The sequence below is a fragment of the Trichechus manatus genome, unplaced genomic scaffold (assembly GCF_000243295.1).
Source record: "Trichechus manatus latirostris isolate Lorelei unplaced genomic scaffold, TriManLat1.0 scaffold00017, whole genome shotgun sequence".
NCBI lineage: Eukaryota > Metazoa > Chordata > Mammalia > Sirenia > Trichechidae > Trichechus > Trichechus manatus.
The window spans coordinates 14,052,380-14,077,489 of NW_004443953.1; the positions used below are offsets into that span (position 1 = coordinate 14,052,380).

General features: G+C 39.9%; 1 protein-coding gene across 3 annotated transcripts in view; it reads right to left on the reverse strand.

The window, feature by feature from the left end:
* Nucleotides 1-12: 12 nt before the first annotated feature.
* The window catches only part of PREP (prolyl endopeptidase), a 130,527-nt gene continuing 105,429 nt past the window's right edge, over nt 13-25,110 (reverse strand). Inside the window, exons 11-15 of one of the 3 annotated variants that reach the window (XM_004372429.2) lie at nt 12,313-12,449; nt 10,395-10,489; nt 6,881-7,012; nt 4,832-4,988; nt 13-1,311 (exon numbers count right to left, since the gene is read on the reverse strand). In XM_004372429.2, the coding sequence (XP_004372486.1) occupies nt 1,017-1,311; nt 4,832-4,988; nt 6,881-7,012; nt 10,395-10,489; nt 12,313-12,449 (816 nt within the window). In that variant the 3' untranslated portion in view covers nt 13-1,016. Of the gene's footprint in view, nt 1,312-4,831; nt 4,989-6,880; nt 9,010-10,394; nt 10,490-12,312; nt 12,450-25,110 lie in introns of those variants that run through there. The other 2 variants (XM_023727612.1, XM_023727614.1) reach the window with 2 other exon arrangements.

Genomic DNA, 25,110 nt, shown 5'->3' on the forward strand with positions numbered 1-25,110 from the left:
TTTTTTTTTTCCTTAACACTTTGCTTAATCGGCTGATTTCCAAACTCACTAATGCACAGAACTTTTTTTTTTAAGTATGCCTATTTATATTTCCAGAAAGTGGCCTATGAGGGAAAAACAGCTTGAGAAATGAAATTTTTTAATTTAAAATAAGCTTAGATAAACTTATCTGTTTGGATAGTTTACTCATGTGGTCTTCTTAGTTTCGTATTCAAGGAACTGTGATTTCCAGGAATACTTTGTAACCAAATCAACAGACAAAAAGACAAGACAGGTGATGACTTTCTCAGTCTCATTCCACTGCATTTTAAAAGGAGGCTTACAAATGGAAGGACCCTGATCAGATTATCAGCTGTCTGAGATGTTAACGTACAGGACAGGGAGTCACCCCTAGCAGTTGGAATGGATGGGCTCAGCTTCTTTCCAGTGCTAACATTCTATGACTTAACTGCTTGGAAAATGTTGCAGAGTGACAGAATGCTTTATTTCTGCAGAAAAGCAACATAATCCAGGATGAGAACACTTCTGGTGTTGCCCCTCAACACAAAGGAACCAGAAAGAAAGCGTCTCATTCTTAAATAACATTTATTATTGTTGCAAAGAAGTCTTTTTTATGGGAACAGTTCTCACATTTGAAGATATATTGGTTATGATTATAGAAGCAAATTCCACTGAGGTGTTATATTTGAAGTATCTTGTCTATGACTCTTAATTCAGCGATCTAGTATTCACAATGTGTGGGCTGCCACTTAGCTATTTATCCAAACATGCGTTTAAAAAATTTTTTTTTTAAAACATGTGCCTGGATAGGGTGGACAAAGAAGCTCCAAGGGCTTGCTAAAAAGGAGAAGCCTAAAAAAGATAAAATTCCCACAGAAGTTCTGTTCAACTGCAGCCTGTGAGTGCAGGAATAGTGTTCATGTGGGTGTGCGTTATGCCCAGTGGTTTCTCGGTTTTAATGGTGTGAAAGCCCTTGAGGTCTTCTGTGGCTGTCAAAAGGGAGCAGAGCATTCCATTTACTCAATCCAGTCGATGTGCAGGCACCGTGCTATAAATGCAAACATATCTGAGACTTCTTCTATGACTTTGGCTGTGGGCTTCCCTGCCCCGTGGCCGGCTTTGGTGTCCACGTGGATAAGCAGGGGGTTGATTTGCTTCCGGCTACGGCCCACGATGTACTGTAGTGTGGCAATGAACTTCAGGGAGTGAAGCGGGACCACACGGTCATCGTGGTCAGCCGTGAGGAGAAGCATGGATGGGTACTGGACATCATCTGTCTCCGGTAACTTGATGTTGTGCAATGGAGAATACCTGAAAGGCAAAGGTGGTTTCGTGAGGCTGGCTATCAAAAGTAGAGGTGTTCACTAGGATAATCGAGGAGGACTGGTGCGACAGTGACAGTGAACTTTGCTAGGAAAGACTGCAGCTAACTAGTACATAAACAACTACTGCAGACTATGTCATTCAGGCTATGGTTGGCAAGGGCTACTGGAAACCGGGGAGGGAGCTGTGCGATTTACTCAGTTCCAACTTTGGAAACTCTGTAAGGAAACTCACAAGGCTGTTGGAATAACCCCAACTCTATGCATACTTACTGTCTTGAGGTGAATATTCTAATCTTCTCTAGACTTATTTTTTCACCTGTTAACCAGTGGGCTAGTGATTGTTTTTTAAAAACACTGTGTGTACATATATTAAGTATAAGCCTTTCTTTCGTTGAAGAATTTGAAATCTACAAGGTGAAGCAATTTTTTGCCTTTTAACATCTATAAAACCTTTATTCCAGGCTCAGCTTTGCCATCTGAGGAAGATCACGTGTCCTCTCTGGGCCTCAGTTTTGTGTCTGTAACCCAGGGAGCCTGGGCTGGGCTGCTGAGCCTCCTGCTGGCTCTCACAGTCCAGCAGTGAAGGGAAGTGCCTTTGCTCAAAGGAGGAAAAGTTAACGGAGGAGGCACCTTCTGAAGTACCAGGTAAGTTTCCAGGGCAAGTTAGCAAAAAGGGTTTTAAGAATAAAAGTAGGGCTGAAGGAAACAATGACTGATAATAGTTAAGCAAGTGAGAGAAATAGCTGGATATTTTTTCTTTACATTTAACCCAAGGTTACCATGTTTTTTCAAAGTATTCAGTATTCAATGAACATGATCAACTACTTTAGTAGAGTTTTATTTTGAAGGACAAACAGAGGACGATGGTAAAAATTCTACTTTTACTTTAACCAAGCCAAGACTAAAACATTTTGAGGTCTGGTGTCTCAACACTTAAAATGCGGGTGGGCAGGGGGAGGTTGCAATGGTTCTGTCTTCTGATATCATTTCAGCATGTTTTCTGATCAACCTAGTCCTCAAAATAAGGTGAGTTCTGTGGTGAAACAAGTTTGGAGAATTTTGACTACTAATAGTACTCTACTCCCTTAGAGATTCATGTGCCACATTCATATATTAAAAATTCTGAGAGGTTCTGTAGAAAAGAAATCTGTTAGGCTTTATTTAACCCACCATTTCCAAACTTGGAAATTCAGCTCTTTTTGAGGGGAACACCTTTTAGTATCCTGGATGTTACTTCATAACCCTACTCTGGGAGTACTGGACTTGAGTGGCTCCTTGCAAGGCCCTTTCTAGATTTAATGTGAGGGCTGAGCTCCCTGTTCACTTCAGAGCCACCTACTTTTACCAGATGCAGCAGGTAAGAGGAAATTACAGCACTGTGAGCACTAGATTTGGAAACTAAAATCTGAAGCAGGACTATCACAGGTATCTTGAGAGAAAAGATAATTAGAAGTCTTTCTTCCTCTCCCCTTTCCTTCCTTGCTTTCAAATTAATCTTAGAAGTATCAGGTCCGATCTAGTATTTTGTTGCCTGTGATACCCAATAAGGAGTCTTGGTGGCACAGTGGTTAAGCACTCGGCTGCTAACCAAAAGACTGGCAGTTCGAATTCACCAGCTGCTCCTTGCAAACGCTATGGGGCAGTTCTACTCTGTCCTATAGGGCGGCTATGAGTTGGAATCAACAGCAACGGGCTGGATATCCAATAACCAATATTTTTGAAATGGACTTTAATAAGTCTTTCCCTCTAAGTGCATATTTTCTTTAAGTTAATTTGAACTATAGCTTCTTGAAATATTCAGCTTCTACCAGTATGTGTCAGTGAGGCTATTGTGCATTTAAAAGTAATAATAAACATTTTTTCCCTAGAGAACAGAATTTTGTAGTTTAAAAGTATCCAGTTTAAAAAATGTAATCACTTTAATTGAGCTTCCATGTGGAGAACTAGCCATAGATAGCAAATAAAATGGGGAAAAAACACTTAATTTGAGTGATTAAAGTTTTCTAAATCAAAATCCATAGTTTACTGAGAATACTGAGACAAGGAAAACAGGCTTCTTGTGCTAGGCCTAAATGCTGCTGATAAAAAATAAAAAAAAAAACCTCTTACATGGGAAGTAAAGTGGGTGAAGAGACAAAAATAATTTAGCTCGAAGTACCAAGAGTCTAAATGTCTGCCATTTTCTCATTGTTATTGCCAAAGTGGTTGAAGCATACGAATGAAGTTGTATGATATTTTAATAATGCAAAGTTTCAAATATATAGGGTTATACTGAGAAGGTAAAATAAGTTTTATTGTGCTTGCACATGTTCCTCTTTTTATTTGCTTATTTCTTAATTTAGAAAAGGAAGTCCCATATATATTTTCCCCATTGTTACCATCAGGACCCCCGAATCGCTTGAAAATGTAGTAAGACAAGGTTATAACTTTAAGAATGGAACTATGGTATTTTTTATTCTTTAACAAATGAGGTAGCATTTAACCTTCTGTAGTCTCTAGTGATATAAGGGGACTGGCAAGAACTATAAAAGTTAGATACTGTTCCAGAGGGTGTTTTCAAATAATGGCTTGGCTTTTTTTGAAGAAGTTGCACTAAAGATGACTTAGACTCCTTTCCTGTGGTTTCAATTCATGCAATGTATTTGGCATGAGTTTTTGCCTACTACCATAATAAATTACCACAAATTTCGCAGCTTAAAACAACATAGATTTATCATCTAACAATTTTGTAAGTCAGAAGTCTGGGCTGGCTTAGTTAGGCTCTCTGCTCTGGATCTCACAGGGAAGAAATCAAGGTGTCAGTTTGCTGGGCTTTTATCCGGAGACTCTGGAAAGAATTTGCGTCCAGACTCATTTATGTTGTTGGCAGAATTCAGTTCCATGTCGTGGTAGGACTGAGGTTCTATTTCTTTGATGGCTGTTAGCTGGGGATTGTTCTCAGCTTCTAGAAGCCCCCTTTCTCCATCTTCAAAGCAGGGCTTCAAACTGGATTGTTCTGGTTTGACCTCCTGCTGAGAATTTGCATTTCCACCAGAGCTATGCTGAATCAGAATCTAAATTTTAACAAGATTCTGTCAAAATGCAGATTCTCATTCAGCATATCTGGGGTGGAAAATGCAAATTTTCAGCAGGGGGTTGAACAGGAATAATCCAGTTTGAAGCCCTGCTTCAAAGCCAGCAAGGAAGGGTCAAGTCCTCTGCCTTTAAGCGCTCCTGGGATTAGACTGGGCCCATTTAGAAGATCCTGGATAATTTCCTTATTTTAAGGTCAGGCCATTAGCAAGCTTAATTTCATCGCAAAGTTTTTTGTTTTTCTTAAAGATCAGATTAAAACAAGGAAGACGAGAGGTATCCCCATCTCTTCTCCCACTCTTGCAGTAAATTATATGCAAATATGAGACACTGAATGGAAGAATCAAACATTTATCCTGTTGATTGACTGTGTGCAATGTTACGATATCAAACGATTAACAACACATATATGCCGATATGAATTAAGACCTTACTTGATAAGCCATTCAAAGTGTTGTTTGCTGTCTGAGCACCCATAATCAGTGGTCCAGGCATGACCGATGGTATACTTATGGAACTTCAGCATGTCCATTACTCCCACTTGGGCAATAACACAACCAAAAAGATCAGGACGCTGATTTGCACATGCAGCTAAAAACCAAGATAGAAAAGGAGGGCAAATAAAACTAAACAAATAAAACTAAACGAAATACATCTAAATGTTTTCAGAACCTTGGTTGACTTTTTCCTTACAGCACAGAAAGAAACCATCAGAAACCACCTGCCTAATGGTTCACAGGCTTTTTCCCCCTTCCAATATCTCTGAGGGTTGAGATAATCTCATCAATAATAGAGACTTACCCTCTAAAGTGAATCTCAATGGGGAGTGCTACCTGATAAGCAACGAGGTCATTCTGAATGTGTCCCTTACTCCCATCCCCACTTGCATACACAGGTGATGAGGGAGGTTAACAGACTTGTTCAACATCTCAGAACCAGTTCAAGGCAGAATTGGGTCTAAAACCCAGCCCAGAGCTCTTAACAATATTGGTACATCATCTTGTCCTGTTTTTAAAATTCTCTTCTTCATATACTTAAATCTTTTTTGGATCACTCAACAAATAATTGTTATCTGCCATGTGCCAGGCATGAGACCTGGGGATAGATTAGTGAATAAGACTGAATTTAGTGGAAGAGATGAAGATGTGAACAAGCAATTACAACAGTGTGGCAATCACTATTGCTGAGAAAGTTCAGATACTATACAAAAGGAGCAGAGGTATACCTAACCCAGTGTAAGACTGTCGGGGAGGCTGTGGGAGGAAGTAACATCAAAGCTGGCATGTCTAGGAGTTAGTCAAGGGATCCGAACTTGTCCTGTCTCTAGCCAAAAACATAGTTCCCACCCTCAATTCTGATTTCAGTGGTTATTAATAATACTTAATCCCAAGCCCTACCATTGGAGACCTCAGTATTCGATAAATATTTGTTGAATGAATGGGTCAAATTCATCATTATTTGGTATTTAAGAATTTTACCAATACCCTTTACAAATTTAAGCAAATTATGTTGAACCTTTGTATTTCACCTCCATTGGAAAATTTTTTTTCTAGACTATAATCAATGGAGGTAGCTAACAAACGTTAAGTTCAGCCTGTATGTGCTATTCTACAGACGTGCAATAGACCCTAATGACATTGGATGTAGGACCAGCAAAGATCAGGGTCACCATAAGTGTTTATTATAATATCGTGCTATTGCAAGAAAAAAAAGTAAAATTTTATTAACTATCAAAAATTAGGAAAAGCTACTTAGAGAAAGTGACATGTAGAGGTGAAAAGAACAGTATCTAAAATCACAGTGCTAGACTCAAACCACAACATTATCGTTTTCCAGTTGTGTGACACTGCACAAGCTACTCAAACTCTCTATACCCCCGTTTCCTCCTCTATAAATGGGGATAACAACCGTACCTACCTCACAAGACTACGTGCACATCAAACAAGAGAGTGCATGTCAAGGGCTTTGCACTGGACCTGGCACACAATATGCTCAGCAAGTGTGAACTATTTCATTGCTATTAAATTGTGAATGCTCCATCTTTGTGTATATGTCATTTCCCTTCATGACCTATCCCTCTGTATCCACAGCATTTAACATCACAGGGCGTAGGTACTCAACAACTGTTAAGTGATGATCACATCTTACAAGTTCTAAATAACACAATCAGGAGGGTGATCTGATTCAGTCCTATGCTGGCGGAACCTTGGCAACCTGTGGCTCCAGTGTGTGGGGAGAAGAGCTCAGAGCAGGTGGTGGGATCAAGAGGTGGGGCAGCTTTCCAGGCTATCATGAGTCAAGTTAGTATGATACGGGTTTAAGTCTTTCTTTAAATATTATTTATCAGATGTATAAATATAAATGTGTTTTGCTTTTTCTGCACCATTGCTCCCATCCATGAGCCAAAGTAAATCGAACACTACCTACAGACATCATCATGTAGGGTTAACTAATAAGTACAATCAATAAAATCCAGTTCTTACCCACTAACAGTCCTCCATTTGAACCTCCATTAATAGTCAGCCTCTTGGGAGATGTGTAACCTTCCTTTATAAGATATTCGGCAGCAGACTGAAAATCATCAAAGCAGTTTTGTTTGTTGGCCAAGATACCACCTACAATGTGCCCAAATGAAGACAATTAGTTAAAAAACAAATAAAAACATAACCATTGAACCTAAAGGGAGTTCGGATGATGATAGGGCATAGTTTCAACTACTGATTAACCTAAACAACTTCAAAACAACCGGCTAATAATACATTTAAAAATGCTTCCGTTTAAATTTTGTTACATTTTGTGGAAATCCATCATTACTACTACAACTTCTATATTTTGGAGAAGCGGAATTTAAAAAAGAAACAAAAGTTCCAGCAGTGCACAGTCCTCTGACACATGAGGTCAGAGCTGGCAGTTGGCGTAGGGCAAGCTTCCCCTCTGTGAAGACGAAAGCACTTTCACTTTGCTCTCCCTTCATTCTGCAGAAATTTGAAATGGGCAAGTGATGAAGACATTTCTCCAATTTTGCCCTTGCTTACTACTTTAAAGTATGAGCAGAAATTAGGGCGAGGCAGGGCTGCAGCAAAGCACAACAGGTTCTCAATTCTTGAATGAAAGATCTCAATGTAGAGAAGAACAAGGGGGTGCACAGCTCTGAAGGGTGGTCTCTGAAGTTCCTAACTGCAAGAGAAGATACCTCTCGCTGGTGGTAATACCACTGTACCAAACCTCAGAAGTAACTTAAAGGGAGAAATGATTACACAGTCTTAGACTATCTAAATCCCTGCTCTGGGGAGAGACCAAAGTTAAAAGCAACCCCTCAAAGGCACAGATGTCAGAAATGAACTGCCTATGGAATGAACAAAAAGCAGACTGATCTAATTAAATATTAACCACTTTTGCAGAAATTCAATTAAAGATGAAGCAGGGCTACTGAAGAAATGCTTTCATATCAAAAAAATGTTATTAAGATTTTAATAAGAAATTATCGGTGAATTAGAACAGCTAGGATTACTTAGTTTCCAGGAATAATATCATTTTGGGGATGACTATTTTTTTAAAGAGCATTAAATTTTAAACTCAATTAATAGAATGGAATTTAGATTTATCAATGTTCAATATACTGGGGTATAACTGGAAAAGGTCCACTTCCAGCCCATTCACTGCTAACTTTTGAGAACATTTCTGAATCAGTCTAAATACAGATAGCCTATTTTCCGTCTGAGTCGAGTTTTAGCCTCATTTCCCCCCAAGACTTTTAGACAATAAGGTGGTTCTAATTAATACAGAGATTAGAAAAAGAGAGTCAACCAAGACCAAGAATACCCTCCCGTCGGAACATGGTGGGCACCTGATGATCAGAGAGGTTTTTATGGAGAAGAATCCAGGTTTTTTCAGGAAAGGGCCACAGGTTCAGGAATCTGTGCATATGGGCATGTGTTTGAGTACATGTACCACAGACATGCTGAATTGGAAAGCATGGAGAGTTAAGGGGTCCAGACTTAGTATATGAATTAGGAATGTAAATCAAACATATGTTATATAGAGACTTTATTCTAATTTATTCTCCTTTTATCAGGCATCTTTTAATATCTTAGTTTCACAACATGATTTTAGTATAATTAAGCTCTAATATTAGGCAAAATTTACACTGAATTCTATAAAGTTTCAACTATAATGACTAATAAAATCTTTGGCCATGATTCCTGGCAGCAGTTGACCCAACAATGGCAGGCAGGCCAGAGGCCCTACTGATTGCACCTGTTAATTACGATTATTCATTCTTGCTAAGATGCTGAAATACTTTGTTGTCTTATGTCAGCCCCTGTGAAGCATACTGGCTCATGCCTGGGTCCTTCCTACATCTGGACACCTAACAGGTTTAGGAAAATCTCTTTACAGCCCTACCCTTATCTTGGCTGATTTGTCTGTGGAGAAAACCAGAGTGTCTGGGCTCAGGTTTGGGAAGGCAGAGAAGAACAAGTGGGTGCACAGACCTGAAGGGTGGTCTCTGAAGTTCCTAACCACAAGAGAAGATCCCTCTCACTGGTAGTGCTGACCAGCCTCAAGCACTGGTGTCTACCTTCGTCCCGGTGAGATTTTTCATAAATGATGGCTGGTAGAGAGAGGAGAAGCATGCAGTCCCACATCCTCCACCCCAAGGACACAGATCAAGGTAAGTGAAGATCATGCTCTTCAGACCATGTTCACCTGTGGAATATCACCAGCTACCCAAAAACCTGGGGGAGGGAGTATATGCCATATATAAAGAAATGGAAGACAGTAAGGGCTTTGAAATAAAGATTACCATTTTGAATAAAATTGTGATAATCTGGGGTATGAAGCTGAGTACTGAAGCAATATCCTCAATCAATGATAATTCATGCTTCAGGAAGCCAGAGAAAGGAGATGGAATAATTAAAGTCAGAAAAGAAAAATGACTTAGTTCTCGTGTCTAAAACTACACACGATAGTCACAGCAGCATTACTAGCAGGATGCTATTTCTCAGCAATGTTGGGAAGATCAGAGAAAACAAGCAAAAGGATGCCCACATTGGGAATAGGAAAGCTCCGTTTTAGATTGCTTTCCCTCTGAAGAGAAAAATGACCTGTTTTGCAGTCTGTTGAGATACCAAATAATGCTGCATTATAAAAGCAATGCTAACAGGAGACAAAACAAAACAACACTTCTGACAGTGATAGATAAAAAGGCACCCCATGCATTGTTTGAAAACAAGTAAAATAATTTTGATTATGGTCTATGGGAAGTGCTTCTGGGAAATATGTATTTCGCTATAATAAACAGACTACAAATGAAAATGAAATGTGGAAAAGACTGAGTTGTTTTTAAAGGGAGAGTGGTGCCAGCAATATGCTTGCAAACATCCTTATTTTTTGTCTACCCAAAATGCTTTTCTGCTCCAAACCAGTGTAGCTCCTTCAAACAGGAAGGCTCAGCATAATCTTGGTCTGACTACACCAGATTTGTGTTTCTGTAGAGAAAATACCTCACTGCGTAGTCACCCAGTGTTGCTATAACAGAAACACCACAAGTGGATGACTTTAATGAAGAGAAGTTTATTTCCTCACAGTTAAAGTAAGCTAAAAGTCCAAATTCAGGGCGCCAGCTCTAGGGGAAGGCTTTTTCTGTCTGTCGGCCTTCTTCTCTTCAGTGTTCCCCGGACTAGGAGCTTCTCTGCGCAGGGACCCTGGTCCAAAGGATGCGCTCTGCTCTTGGCACTGATTTCTTGATGGTATGAGGTCCCCCTGTCTCACTGCTCACTTCTGTCTTTTATATCTCAAGACACTGCCTCAGGATATAATCCAATCTTGTAGACTGAGTCCTGCCTTACTAACACAACTGCCGCTCATCCTCCCTCATTAACATCATAAAGGCAGGATTTACAACATATAGGAAAACCACACAATACCAGGAATCACGGCCTGGCCAAATTGATGCACACTTTTTTTGGGGGACATAATTCAATCCATGACACTCACCTTTATGCCACGTCTCTCCATATTCACCTCCTCCTCTGATATTGGCCACTGCAAGGACACCACCCATATGCCTCACAAAAATAAGCCTGGACACACTGAGAAACAGTTAAAACAGTTAACCTTTCATTTATCACCTAGTAAGGGCTATGTACTCTCCCTTCATCTCAAAAAATGAATCCTCAAAACACTTCACATGTAATATCATCTAAATAGGAAGCCCTCCCCCGATATGGGGCCCTGGTGGCACAGCGGTTAAGCGTTTGGCTGCTAACCAAAAGGTTGGCAGTTAGAATCCACCAACTGCTCTTTGGAAACTCTACAGGGTCGCTATGAGTTGGAATCAACAGAGCAACAGGTCCCCCTGGATACGTATGGTCTTGCTAGTAGGAAACTCCTAGTCTTTAAGAATACTCAAAGCACCCCTAGAGCTGGTACCCTGAATTTGGACTTCTAGCCTCCTAAACTGTAAGAGAATAAACTGTTTCTTAAAGCCATTCACTTGTGGTATTTCTGTTACAGCAGCACTAGATAATTAAGACAGTGATATTTTACCTTGATTTTTAAAGATAGTTCTCAAACTGTCCTGTGTGTGAGTAGAAGCTGGGAAATTTCTTTAAATTGCAGATTCCCAGGCCTCACCCCAATAGAGTTTAAATCACTTAGGTTGTGGTTTGACCCTGGACTCTGCAGTTTGAAAATAATCCCCAGGTGATTCAGATGCAGGATTCTAAAATAATACGTTAATAAATACTAGTTTACATAAAAATGCCAAAAAAAAGAATACTCACAGAAAATTCCATTTGATACTATGAATCAGATATTAAAATCAAGTTTGCAAATAATCAACAGATATTTATATGTTGTGTGCCCCTGAGTCGCTTCCTACTCATAGTGACCCTATATGACAGAGTAGAACTCCAGGCCTTTTTCCGTTTCAGTTAGCAGTCGAGTGCTTAACCATTGCATCACTAGGGCTCCTTTTAGATACTTATATAAACAATAGCAAATGTACAAATGTAGATTTTTTTTTCTCCCAGAACATAATTTATCTGGGAAATAGTCACAGAAACAATGAGCATAGAACAGTTTAAAATGGGTGAAGTAACAGAATGCGTTATAAACATCCGACTTACATACAACTCGTAGTTACGAACCAACCCCCGTAAAGCCTATTATATTATAAATTCGAGGTACATACAATGGTTTGTAATAACACACGGGCACTACTTTGCAATGCGCATCAAAACATTATTATTATGTTAAAGATGTTTTAGTGTATCTGGAAGTGTTTCTTTAATGTTTTTTAAGCATAGAAAGGTACACTATATACCATATACTAAGACAAACATTTGACTAACTTAGACGTTACATAAGAACAGTACCTAACTGTTCCAACTTACATACAAATTCAACTTGAAGACAGATTTAGGAACGGAACTCGTTCGTAATCCAGGGACTGCCTGTATATAGAATATGTATTTATGGCTGAATATTAAGGCAGCCTATTTTATGACTCTGCACTGGTAAAAAATACAATCATTCACTGAAAACCATTTTCTCTGAAGAGAATACTGTGGACAGTGGGGTGGTAGCCAACGATAAACACTGAAGGTAAGGCTTCCTATCTTAAAGATCTCAAGTGATACCAACCATCTGTAGGCAGGTAGCTACAGCCTCAGCATCTAGTTTTCAACCAATTATTCCATTGATGACACTTTTTTACCAGACTAGCTTGTGATTATCCTGCAATTCCTGACCCAAAATGCAGGTAGTTAACACATAATCTTACCCCTCCACAAAAACAACAAGCAAGAAATAAGGATATTAGAAAAACATGATTTAGTAGAGCAGTCTCTGGTTTCTTTCCATTATGTAGAGAAGATCAGATGCTGAGGTTGCAAGAGTGCTCCATGCTTACCTGTAGTTGGGTGTAATAGATATGTTGAAGCCTCCGTAGCCATATAAGAAAGCAGGATGCGAGCCATCCAATTTTATGCCTTTTTTATGTACAATGAACATTGGAATCTTTGTACCATCCTTGCTAGGGTAGAAAATCTAGAACAAAAGAAAGCAGAATACACAAGGGATCCTAGTACCACTAAACAGCTATTTGACAGCAAAGTATCTTTAAGTTTTTATGGAGTTAAGTGTGGAGTAGTGAAAAGAGCAGAGGTCTGAAAAGACAGACATGGATTTAAATTCCCGTTCCACGTCGAGCTAGCTAGATAACCTTGGGCAAATCATTCATCCTTCCTTAGCCTTAGTTCTTCATCCTCAAATGAGGACTTTATGGTCACTTCTTAGGGCCACCACAAGGATGAAATAACTGATCCAAGGCACAAAGATGAGAGCAGGCATTCAATCTCCGCTCCTGACCACGCTTCCCAACACTGGAAAAAGTCTGATTTGGCCATCTGCCAAGCAATTCAATCTAGGGAGTTTTTTTTTTCTCCTAGAAAACAAATTTCATATTCAGTTTCTTCTCTAAATCCTAAGATGCTCAATACATCTTCATGTTTCCATGTTCAACTATTAAACGTTAACAATATCAAAACATCTATTAGCTTGGAAAGTAGATCAGAAACAAACTAGAAATCATTATTTCCATGATATTAAACAAAGACTTTTCTCCAGTATTGATAATTAGGCTCATCAAACCTTCTAGAACCTGGGCAACCACAGCCAAGTTCAGTCAATATTTCCACATTCATTACTTTTTTGGTAAAAGAATAAGAGACAAAAGGATAAGGTAGAAGATGCTAAATGGTATTTAAGTGATAAGCCACAGAATAAGTGGTAAGTCACAAAAAGCTGATAATGGCTTCTCTCAGACTGAAAAGCTTGTAAATGTTTCTCTTTGGACAAACACGGTATCTTCACCCCAACTGACACCCAGAACGTGCCTAGCTCAGCAATGGCTTGCTGACCTCACCTTACGGTCAAGGGTAAAAGCCGTTACATTTAATGTGATTTGGAGCCATATTGTACGCAAAGCTTTTTAAGGCAGCAGCTGTGTTGTAAAAAGTTGCTGTGATGTCCTTGGCAATAAGTAGTGGGGGATGGAGAGGAGAGAGGGAGAAGCAATGCAGATGTAGAAGCAATGCAGATGTAGAGAAGGGTATTAAAGGACCACGATAAATGTCTATAAGAGTCTGGTAATTTTTTGGAACCTGCCAAGAAATTAGTATTAAAAAAATTTTCTGACTTTAGACACAAATATTTAGATAAATGCAGCAGTCTAGAAATCAGGGAGAATACGCTGTAGAATTCAAAATCATCAGAAGGGAGACAGTTTTATTTAAAGTTATTTAATGCCAGTTAGCAGCCACTAATACAGTGTAACTGTGTGGGTGAGTACAAGTAAATGCAGAGTGAGAAGAAAAAGCTTCAAGTGACTGGTTGGGCTAATGAGCTAAAACAGTGCCTTCAACTCCGAGATGGAAAGCATTTGGAGCACTATAACCACAGAGGGAATAGCACCTAAGGAGCAAACTAGCAAACGGTCTCCCATGACTCTACCTTAACTGACTCATCTGTTCAAAAAAGTGTTCCCTCCAACCATTCCCCAACTTCCCAGTTATTCTCAAATCCCTGCCCCAGCACCTAGTCCTCTCCAGCCCAGCTCAAGCCTCCCCAGGCCGACACCATCCCTGCGGCACCCTGCTTCTCACCCAGACAGCTGGACTGATGCCCGTCTAGTCCCCACTAAGCTGACTCTCAGACCTTCTATCTGTTTCCAAAGTATTACATCTCTTGTTACTTCATGACAATCTGGGTTGTTCCTGTGATACCATTTTTCTTCCTACCACCTGCATGAGGATTACCTATCCCTGCACCTGTCTCATCTGGCTTCATGACAAAGGCATGGATACTTTTTAAAAATACCATCAAAAGCACAAAGTCCCCTTTATGCCCGTAGTAGTAAAAACATAGCCAAGCTTTAAGTTAGTGTGGTTCTGATGTTAAAATAACAGTATTTTGAACAATGTCCAGAAAGTAAAATGGTACTGTGAAGATGATTTTATTGTGGCCAAGAAAACAGCTTACAAGAAGGCTATTTCAGCCTTGAAATATACAAATATATATACCACATATATGTGTGTATATATACGTATCTTGTCAAACCTCTGCACATGTGCATTTGTGCCCGCACATGCACACCCACACACACGTGTGTGTGGCAGTATTCTATGCCATTTCCATTTACAGAATGACAATTGATACCAAACTTAAACCTGACTCCTCAAAGGGCAAACTGAATCCTTAGAATTTTGATAACTAAAGCAGATATCCATGCAGGCATTTTAAAAATAGTTCATTAAAAATAAAACCCAAACCAAACTCATTGCTGTTGAGCCAATTCCAACTCACAGCAACTCTGTAGGACAGAGTAACACTGCTCTATAGGGTTTCGAAAGCTGTTATCTTTATGGAAGCAGACTGTCACATCTTTCTTCGGTGGGGCAGCTGGTGGGTTCCAACTGCCAACCTTTTGGTTAGCAACAGAACATTAACCACTACACCACCAGGGCTCCCACTCATTAAAAACAGTCCAGGAATTTTCCGTCATGCACTTTTTACTTCTTTGACTTAACTGAAACTGGTTTCCTATTATATAGCAACTACTTCCTTTGAAACTTTTCTTTTGGAAGCTTTGGGGGTGTTTCTTTTCCCACTGCCCTAGATCTGCTAGGTTAGAATGGGAAACAAGCACAGTCCTTGCTTCCATTTGCTTCCCACTTCAGCTCCACTTTAGAGTCTACACCTTGAACTTCATTGACTGGGCCTAAGCATCTCGTGACAAGTGTGTTAAAAAAAGCTTCCCAGGCATCATCCTTAGAGATTCTGAGGTGAAGCCCCCAGTCTGCAGATTTAGCAAGTCTCCTAGATAGTCTGATACAGGTGGATCTGGGTTCAAAAAACTAGTTTACTACATTACTTGATCACTTTGATCACCCCCTCTATCCTCATCAATTAATATCAACTAAAACCAGGTATCTTCCCATAGTCCTTGATGGCTTCAATATAGAATTCTATACTTCTCCTTGCCCAGTTTGCCTGCAATTGTCCTTAGTGACTTTAACAAAACCTGGGTTTACCTCATTAAAAAAAAAAAGGCTGTCTGGTATTTCATTATATGAATGTATGCAGATTTCTTTAACCATTTCCTGCCTGATGGATATTTAGACTATTCTTTATTTCTGTCATCAATAATGATGGCACAAATCCCTTGTAGATAAATCTTTATGTGCTCATGCTATGATTTCTGTAGAATATATTCTTAGACATGAGATTGTTAGATCAAAGTGTACATCTATTTAAAAATTCAATAGATACTGACAAATAATTCTCCACAATGGTGTATCAACTTAAGCTCCTCAGTGACAATGTTTACCTAAAGTGTCTATTTCTCACTAGCAGTGAACATTAAAATGGATTTTAATTTTTGCCAGTCTAACAGGCAAAAACTGCTATCTCAGTATTGTTGTAAGTTTCAGTTTTTCAATTAGAAAACACTTTTCATCTATTTATTAGTCATTTTATATTTCTTACTCAGAGAACCAAGTGCGCCCACTCTTACTGTGTTGCTTTTCTGTTCTGATTACTTTGTACAAACTCATCTTACATTAAGGATATTCACCCTTTTCCTCTTCTATGTTTTCCTCATCTTTTCTCCCAACCTATCATCTGTCTAAACTTCCTTTGTGGTATCTTGCACTGTAAGTAGTTGTTAATGGAGCTTATTTTTGCATATGATCTGGGATCTATTTTTTTCCCAAATGACTAACTATTCCAATACCATTTATTGAAGAATCTGTTCTTTCCTCCACTGCTCGGAAATGCTATTTTTTAATTGGTTTCTTCCCTGGGCTCATCATTCTTGATCCCTATATGTTAATTACTTCTTCGGCTTCCTAGGTAGAATATTTTTCTGGTTCTTTCTTTCTTATTTCTCTGATTCTTTTTCAACCTTCCTAACTGATCCATCACTGCCTTTTCTTCTTCCTGCCAAATGCTACTGTTTTGCAATTTTTTATACCCGGTCGTCTTTTCTCTGTCTGTAAATTCCCCCTCTGCCATATCAAAGAGCTCAAATAAACTATGGTAAGGGACCCCACGTCCACATTTACAGGTTCATAAGCCAGACTAGTGTTTTCTAAAGGTTGCTTGTAATGGGCTGGGCTAGAAAGAACCTCAAGGCTGCCTGGACTCCAAGGGTCTGTGATGTCCAGTGGGCAGCCCATTTGCCTCTCCAAGTCAACATGTCCCAGACATCCCTGTGTACATGCTTCTCTTCATGGCTCTCTTATTTTGGCTAGTAGCAGCACTCTCTTCTCCATCACCTGATCACTAACGCTCAGAATCCTATCTTGTGTCAAGGACCCCCGCATCCATGCACTCACCAGGTCATTTCAGTTCTGACAACCAGGGCTCTCCTCTCTCATTTGCACTGGCAAACCAGCTCAGAGTTCTCTACTCCAGGAGCCTCCTAACCGGTCTCCCTGACTCTTCTCATTTACTAGAGTTGTAGTATTAAATTATTCTTACTATAGTTGTAGTTTTAAACTATTATAGTAATACACAGAACTATAACGTAATTTATATATGTATGTGAACACAAAATCCCCTAGTGCTCTACCAGTAGACAACTGCCAATGCTTAAATTCATGTGGTATTCTTCCATTATTCAACACATTATTGCTATCACAACACTCAAGTTCAAGTTGAAAAACAAACAGACTTACTTTTTTCCCCCAATACTTGTAACCAAATGAGAGCTGACAATTTACATCCATTCTTTTTTTGAGTGTCCACTGTAGGAACAGCCCTGTAATAGGATGGTCAAAGCTTTTATGGGATCTTTAATGGACAGGAAAACAAAGTATTCACACGGGATCCAACATGCACTCATTTGGGTAAGAGAAAAAAATCTGTTTGTGAGGTATGATGAATTACTTAGTACGACCTTTCTAGCCATGGCCTTGTAACTCCCACCCAGGTGATTGGGCTGGGCTATGCAAATAAGAGAATTGTGGCCCACCAAGGGGATTGGTTAGTTTTGCCTTAATAGAGAGCCAATTCCAGAGAAGAAAAGCCTGCCACCACCAAGAAGGAGAGACTGGCAGGGGAGACCTGCAGGAGACTGCGCAGTGGGCTTCCTGGCCCATTAAGCGAGAAAGCCGAGTGCCTTTGGGCAGAGACTGACAGCCAGGGAGAAGCCTATGCCTGACCCATGAATTTGGGACTTGCTACCTTCCACAACCTTGTGGGCCATTTCCTTTATACAGTTCATGATTTCTGTGAGACACTGCAGTGAATTAGGGAACCCAAAGACAGGAAGGAGAGTACTGAGCAGAGAGGGAGTAGCTGATGTTAGAGATGATGGAGTGGTACAATAGCTTGGAAAAGTTGGACATTTGGGACATCTTTAACCTCCGCCTCATAGGAACCAGCTTTGTGCTGATCCTTATAAAAGAAATTATTTGTTTAGTTTGTCATTCAGGACTCATGGCTCATCCCATGTGGCTGATGGGGCCCTGTTTTCCCATCTTCCTGACCACAGTGGCACAAATGGGCTGTGTGACAGACCCAGTTCAAGAAGGAGCCTATGACACAGATGTTAACAACAGAGCTTGGCTCTTGGCCCACTCTTTCACCTTAACAGATTACAAACACCTCAAAAAATCCATGCCAGACAGACTGTCTTGGAAGCACCCGTGAGAGCTCATAAAAGGGACTGTTTTAGTATAGATCAATATTAAATCTTCATCAGGGATACCACAAATAAAAAACAAACATAAACCTTGTTCATCACCACAGCAATTCAAAACCACAGTTCGTTCAAAACACTATGGAGCCAGCCAAAGGTTGACCAAAATTATAAACACTGAGTTAAGAATTATCTTCTTTTCTTAATTTTGTCCTCCCCCACACTCCTTTAAAATGTAAATTCTTCAGTTCGAAGAAGACTCTCAGAGTAGCGTTAACAATGTTATTGTCAACAATGTTATTGTCGTAGAGTCGACTCTGACTCCAGGTGACCCCATGATGTTACTCCATGTCTAAAACCAAAAACATTAAGTACAACAAAGCTACAAGGACCACAGCGTCTGTGAAGCCCACACTGTTTCTCGATAGAAGACAGTGATGACTATTTTCTGAGAGAAGCAAGACTATGCCACCTGGCTAAACAGCACTGGTGTCAGATCTTTCTCAGCACTGGGGAATTAAGATGATAATCCCAAATTCTGGGGATTTAAAATATTTCAGATAGCCCGTCACCCTCTCTTATTTTACAAATGACAAACCTAAGATCCAGGAAGATAAGATACCTGCCAAAGTAACACAGCTAGTTTATGGCAAATTACCACCAAGGTCTCTTAAGTCCCTAACTCAGTGTTTTTTCTACCATATCACAAAGTATTTCACTTTAGGCCAACTGAAAATATCTTCATTGGGTATACTTATGTAACACGTTACAAACATTAGAAACTTTGGCATGGATTTAATACATTCATTTTTTTTCTAAGACAGTGGTCGCCTCTCTCTAGGGAATCCAGGGGTCAAATATCATTTTGCCAGAGACCCAAACCCATTGCTGTTGAGTTGATTCTGACTCATAGTGACCGTATAAGACACAGTAGAATTGCTGCATTGGGTTACCAAGGAGTGGCTGCTGGATTCGAACTGCCAACATTTGGTTAGCAGCCATAGCTCTTAACCACTACGCCACCAGGGCACAGCTTCTAATACAGCCAGAATGCTCCTTAGAAGAAAGGATGGCGAAACTTCGTCTCATGTACTTTGGACATGTTATCAGGAGGGGCCAGTCCTTGGACAAGGGCATCATGCTTGGTAGAGGGTCAGCAAAAGAGAGGAAGACCCTCAACGTGACGGACTGACACAGTGGCTACTACAGTGGGCTCAAGCATAACAATGATTGTGAGGATGGCACAAGACTGGGCAGTGTTTTGATCTGTTGTACGTAGGGTCGCTATGAGTAGGAACTGACTTGACGGCACAATAACAATTTTGCCCATTTAAAGCTATATTCTAATGAACGATTGTCTAACAGACAAGAGCTCGTGGATCCTTGACCTGAATCCTACAAATTATAAAACTACGGAAGAACAGAGAGAAGAGAATTCATACTCATATAAAGTACATAGACTAAAACTTCAGAAATGACCCATCCCTATGTCAACTATGACTACCCAGAGGCATCAACAAATATGTTGCTGTCATTGAGCTGGCCCTTGACTCATGGTGACCTCATGCAAAACAGAACAAAACACTGCCTGGCCTGTGCCATTCCTGAGATTAGTTGCAGGTTAGACAGTTGTGATCCACAGGGTTCTCACTGGCTAATTTTTTGGAAGTAGATCACTAGGCTTTTCTTCCTGGTCTTAGTCTGGAGGCTCCACTGAAGCCTGTTCAGGATCACAGCAACAAGCAACAAGCCTCCACTGGCAGATGGGTGGTGGCTGTACATGAGGTGCACTGGCTGGGAATCAAATCCAGGTCTCCTGCATGGAAGGCAAGAATTCTACTACTGAACCACCATTACCCCCTTCACCGAATATAAAGGGATTTAACTCTGGAAGTGTGTTTTGACACAAGATGGCAGTCACCAAAGATAGTCTAGCTGTGACATGTGACTTTGCTTACAAATAAATGAAATAAACACATCTTCCTTTAAAGGAAAGAACAAGTAAAAATAATAAAGCAAGAGAACATTACTGTTCTTGAAACTAACGATATTGGTTATGAAACGATCAGCTCTCTCCACTGAAATGATTACTTTCCTTGAGATGAATACATTTAGTAATGAAATCAATTCTGTTAAGACATTCAAATACCAGCAACAATTTAAGCTCCCCAAAACAAACAATCTTCAACAACACATCTGCTCTAGTTCAGATTTGGTGCTATCTGAGGCAAATGCCAGGACTCTTATTATCACCAGTAAAGGGACACACTTATGTAGGAAAGATGAAGGTAAACTGCAAAGGGCAAGCCTTACAGAGAGAAGAATGTCTGGCGATAGCAACTCCTGCCTAATTTTAGAGCCTGACAGGTTTAAAGGAGAATGCTTATAGAAGGGAGTTGCACGTCCCTTTCTATCAGAGCTGACAGACGCCACTTGTGTGGCCTGTGCTAAGTGTGGCCGATACATCTGACAAGGAACAGAACTACTCTGAAATTCCACAGTAAGCGCGAGGAGGGGATAAGACATTCCATTACCCAAAGAACTGGGCCAAAGGCACCCTTTGTGCCTCAATTACCTTGTAAAAGGGGTAGATGAAGAACTTTCTAGGACTTTGAGGGAATACGGCACTTTTCTGTGCTGTGCTTAAGTTAAAAATACTAGACCAGCATTAGAAGGTTGTAATCCTGTCTATTTTCCAGGCATTTAACTTTGGGGGAGTGGGGAGGAGTTTAAGAGTCACCTTTGGGCAAAAAAGGAAAATTCTATTCCAGGCTGCTTTAGTTTGCTTTTCAAAGGATGGCTGGACGCTTTGTAACAATAGAGATTTAAAAACTCCCATGGGGCACCCAAACAGCAAAGTCCATCTATTTAAAAATCTTTTCTTCTTTGGGGGGACATTTCTTGAGCACCAACAATGTGCTAAGTGCTATGAAAGTACGCACAAATTCACCAGCTCTCTAAGGCTCAGACATCTGCTCTGTGGAATAATAAGCTTCTTCCTAGCTTCAATCTGAGGAACAAGAAGAAAAATAAAAAGTGAAGACTCTGTACCCAAGAAAAGAACACAGGTGTAGACATAACTAGATCTATGCTATGGCACGCTGATGAGTTTATTTGGATTGCAGATGCATTCCAGTGTTTTGTGGTAGAAAGACAGAGGGATCTGATGGATTGCAGAACATAAAAACTGTCTTCAGGTCTACTGCTTTGATCTCTTTGTGGTCAATGCAAACACACCATCAGACATTTTCATTAAAGGGAAGGACCTACTACATGCAGAGGTGCCAGAAAAACTGGCTTCTGTTTTGTAACAGGCATCATTTCTAAGGGCCCTCTCGAGGAATAGACATTGCCATGGACCAAGGTTCACACAGTGGGATTTAGGCAGCACGTGGAATGCATATGTGAGTATCACTTCTGCAGGAAAACAGCATGGTGAACCCATTATCAGATGGTTATGAGCTTTTTGCGTTCAATAAACATTTGTTGAATGAATAAATGAATTAGAATGGAGTATTAAATGCTCTCTTTCTGATTCCCATTACCCATACCAGTTTGCTGTGGTTCCTGAGGATCAAAGTCATCTTGGATGCCTTTCCCTGCATCTCTCATTGTTATCTAGTAGTCAACACACCTGCCTTATCCCTGCTCGCCTGCATGGCAGCCTGGCCTTCTAACAGGACTTCTGTGCCCAATCTTCAGCCACCTGTTACCAGATGACGCTCCCTTTTCATCTAGTCACTTCTCTATTGACAGCATACACTGGCTCCACATTGTCTACCAAATGAAGTCCAAAGTTTAGACTAGCAATTAAAGCTTTCCACTCTCTGTCTTCAATCTTTGTGAATCCTTCCCAACCCGAACTATCCTTTCCAGTGAAAATACCATTTCACCATCTCCAGAGTCCCATGCCCATTGTCTCATGCCTTTATAAAGCATGACTGAACTTAAAAAATTGTTTTCACAGACTCTTACAAATTTCCTTGTTTGACCCCCTTCGCCCCTACCCAATGCAGCCATCCCCAAAGCTGTATCTCAGGCAGGTTCACTTTTTTTTTTTTTAAACTTTTTGTGTGTTTTAGGTGAAAGTTTACAGAGCAAATACGTTTCTCTTTCAAAAATTTATGTACAAAGTGTTTCGCGACATTGGTTGCAATCCCCGCAATGTGTCAGCACTCTTCCCCTTTCAGGTTCCCCGTTTCCATTCGTCAGGTTTTCCTGCCCCTTTCTGCCTTCTCATCTGTGCTTTTGGGCAGGTGTTGCCCATTTGGTCTTGTATACTTGACTGATCTAAGGAACATGTTCCTCACAAATGCTACTGTTTGTTTTACAGGTCTGTCTAATATTTGGCTGAAAGGGGCAGTTCGGAGTGGCTTCAGTTCTGAGTTAGAAGGGTGACTGGGGGCCATGGTCTCTGGGGTTCCTTCAGTCTCTGTCAGACCAGTAAGTCTGGTCTTTTTTGTGAATCTGGATTTTGTTCTAAATTTTTCTCCTGCTCTGACCGGGACCCTCTATTGTGATCTTGGTCAGAACAGTTGACAGGTTCACTCTTTGCGGCAATATTTCTAGTAACGAGAAAGAAACCTAAAACAGCACAAACGGCAACTCATTTCATTTTGGACCTTCTCTAATTGTTAGACAGTTCTTCCTATATAAAAACATTAAAATAGCTGAAAACACAGGAAATAAAATTTAGCTGAGGCTCTGGAGACAAAACTCAGTGATAGTAGAATCCACTACCAATTAATTATAAACAAATGTTTCCATACATTTAAAAACAAATAATAAATTCCCTGCCAGTTAGTTTCTATATTTTTCACAACAGTTTCCCTTAGTCCTTATGTTGATCAAAATACATATTATTTGCTTTACTTGATTTATTTAAAGCACTTATATAGCTTTTACCATGTACCGAGCACTGTTCTAAGGGCTTTACAAATATTCCCTCATTTTAATCCTGCATATGAGATCTATACTATGAATACCCCATTTTTCAGCTGCAGTCACTCTGACCCAAAGAGGTTAAATAGCCCAAATCTTGTATCTCATAAATAATGGAGTCAGGATTTGAACCCTGGCTGTCTGGCTCCAGACTCAACACTCTTAACCACTGTAAACAAGGGATCATCCTTCAAGCTTTGGCTCAAATGTCCCCTCCTCTGGGGACTCTCTCAAACTCTCTGTGGCACTGCTATTGTGCAGTCACAGGTCTCCTTCTAGGACTGTGCATCTTCTTACCTCTGCATCTAGTATGGTGCTTGGAAGGCAGCAGGCACCTAGAGACTGTATGCTGGATAATGCAAAAATGAATTCTCAAGCTGGGCCCTACGCTTTCATCAAACAAAATAAGAAAAACCACTTTAAATGGTATGTCATTAAAAGAAAAAAAATCACATACAGAGCAGCCTAGAGAGTCTAGCATCAAAATATTTGTAAGTTGAAAAGTAATAAAATAAAAATTAATGCTGGTTGAGGCACTTAGAGACTGCATAAGCTTTTTAAGGTCACAAATTTCCAACCTATTACTAATGAAAAATATTTAACATTTGACATCTTCCTTATGTTAGCTGTTAATCTATTAATTCAGCAATGCCAAGGCAAAGGAGCTTTATGGCTCTTTAACTGTTTAGTTATGGTAATTTATAGCATGAGATTGCACCTGCATAATAAAAACCCGACTAGGATACTTAAAATCCATTTCGAATCCTCATTAACTCAAATCTACAGCAGACTACTTATTTTATTGCGTTAGAAAAATAACCAATATGCTGCAGAGACAAACTCCAGCTAGAATGTTCATTAATAGAACAGAAGAGAACTGTGCAGCTTTAAAATTTTGTGGCTGGTAGTTATTTACTCCTTAAAAGGGCGAACTATTAAAGAGAGACAGATGCAACTGCAGAGAAAAGAGAGCAGTGTTTGTGCACTAAAGCAGTTCATGGTGGTGTGGGGGTATTAAACAGAACTGCATCAAGCTGCACAGAGCACAGCATCGACCAAAGCCTTAGCACCAGAAAGCGGGCACAACTGTCCTCTGACCGGTTTTCACTTGCGTCTCCAAGGGGACACTGAGAAGCAGCAAAACACTATGAGGAGCACGTGCACAAAAAATGATTTTTACTGCAGAAAAACGAATGACTAGAATCCTGAAAAGGTGAATCTGGAAATAAAATTCTCTGTACAAAGCCATTTCACGAGTTTCTCTTGGGCATATCTTATGATTACATTCTGATCCACTACTACTTAGATTCACTCACACAACACAAATGCAAACCACCAAAAAAAATCCTTCAGGTGAGTAAGAGGCAACAAAGAAACCTATCAGAGGTGATTTCAAGTTGCTTAAAGAACAATCATTAAGGAGCCCAGGAGCACCACAGTGCATTTCACCACCTCCCACTGGGAAATGTGGGGCCAGAAGTGGACCCACGCTGGCTAACGCCAGCTGCAAAGAGGTGGTCAATTAAAAGAGACTGAGCCAGAGGCTTGGAGGCAGCATCACAAATAGCCTCTGGGAAACGACTCACCAGGGGGCGGAAAGAAAGAAAGGGGAAAAAATGAAGGCACATCACAAGGTTCAGAAATCCTGCTGTGAAGAATATGAATCCTTTTTGATTTATATTCTAAACTTGGCTGCATGAAATGTTGTTTTATATATGTGCAGTAGAATAACAGTGGCAAAAATCTTAACGGTGAAACCCTATACATATTTTTTCTTTTTTGATGGCTAAGAAATGCTTCCCACCACCTCATTTTACCCTGAGACGATCGTGATAGAAAGATCTTGTCTATTTGTTAAAAATGTTTTTGAACATGGAAATAATATACTTTTAGTCATACATATGTATATACATACACACTATTATTCTACTGTACAAATATAAAACAATATTTCACACAGCCAAGTTAAGAATATAAATCAAAAAGGATTTGTTCTTGTACTTTCACAGCAGGATTTCTGAATTTGGAGAAAACACTGAAGTTGTCAAGGATTTCATTTTACCT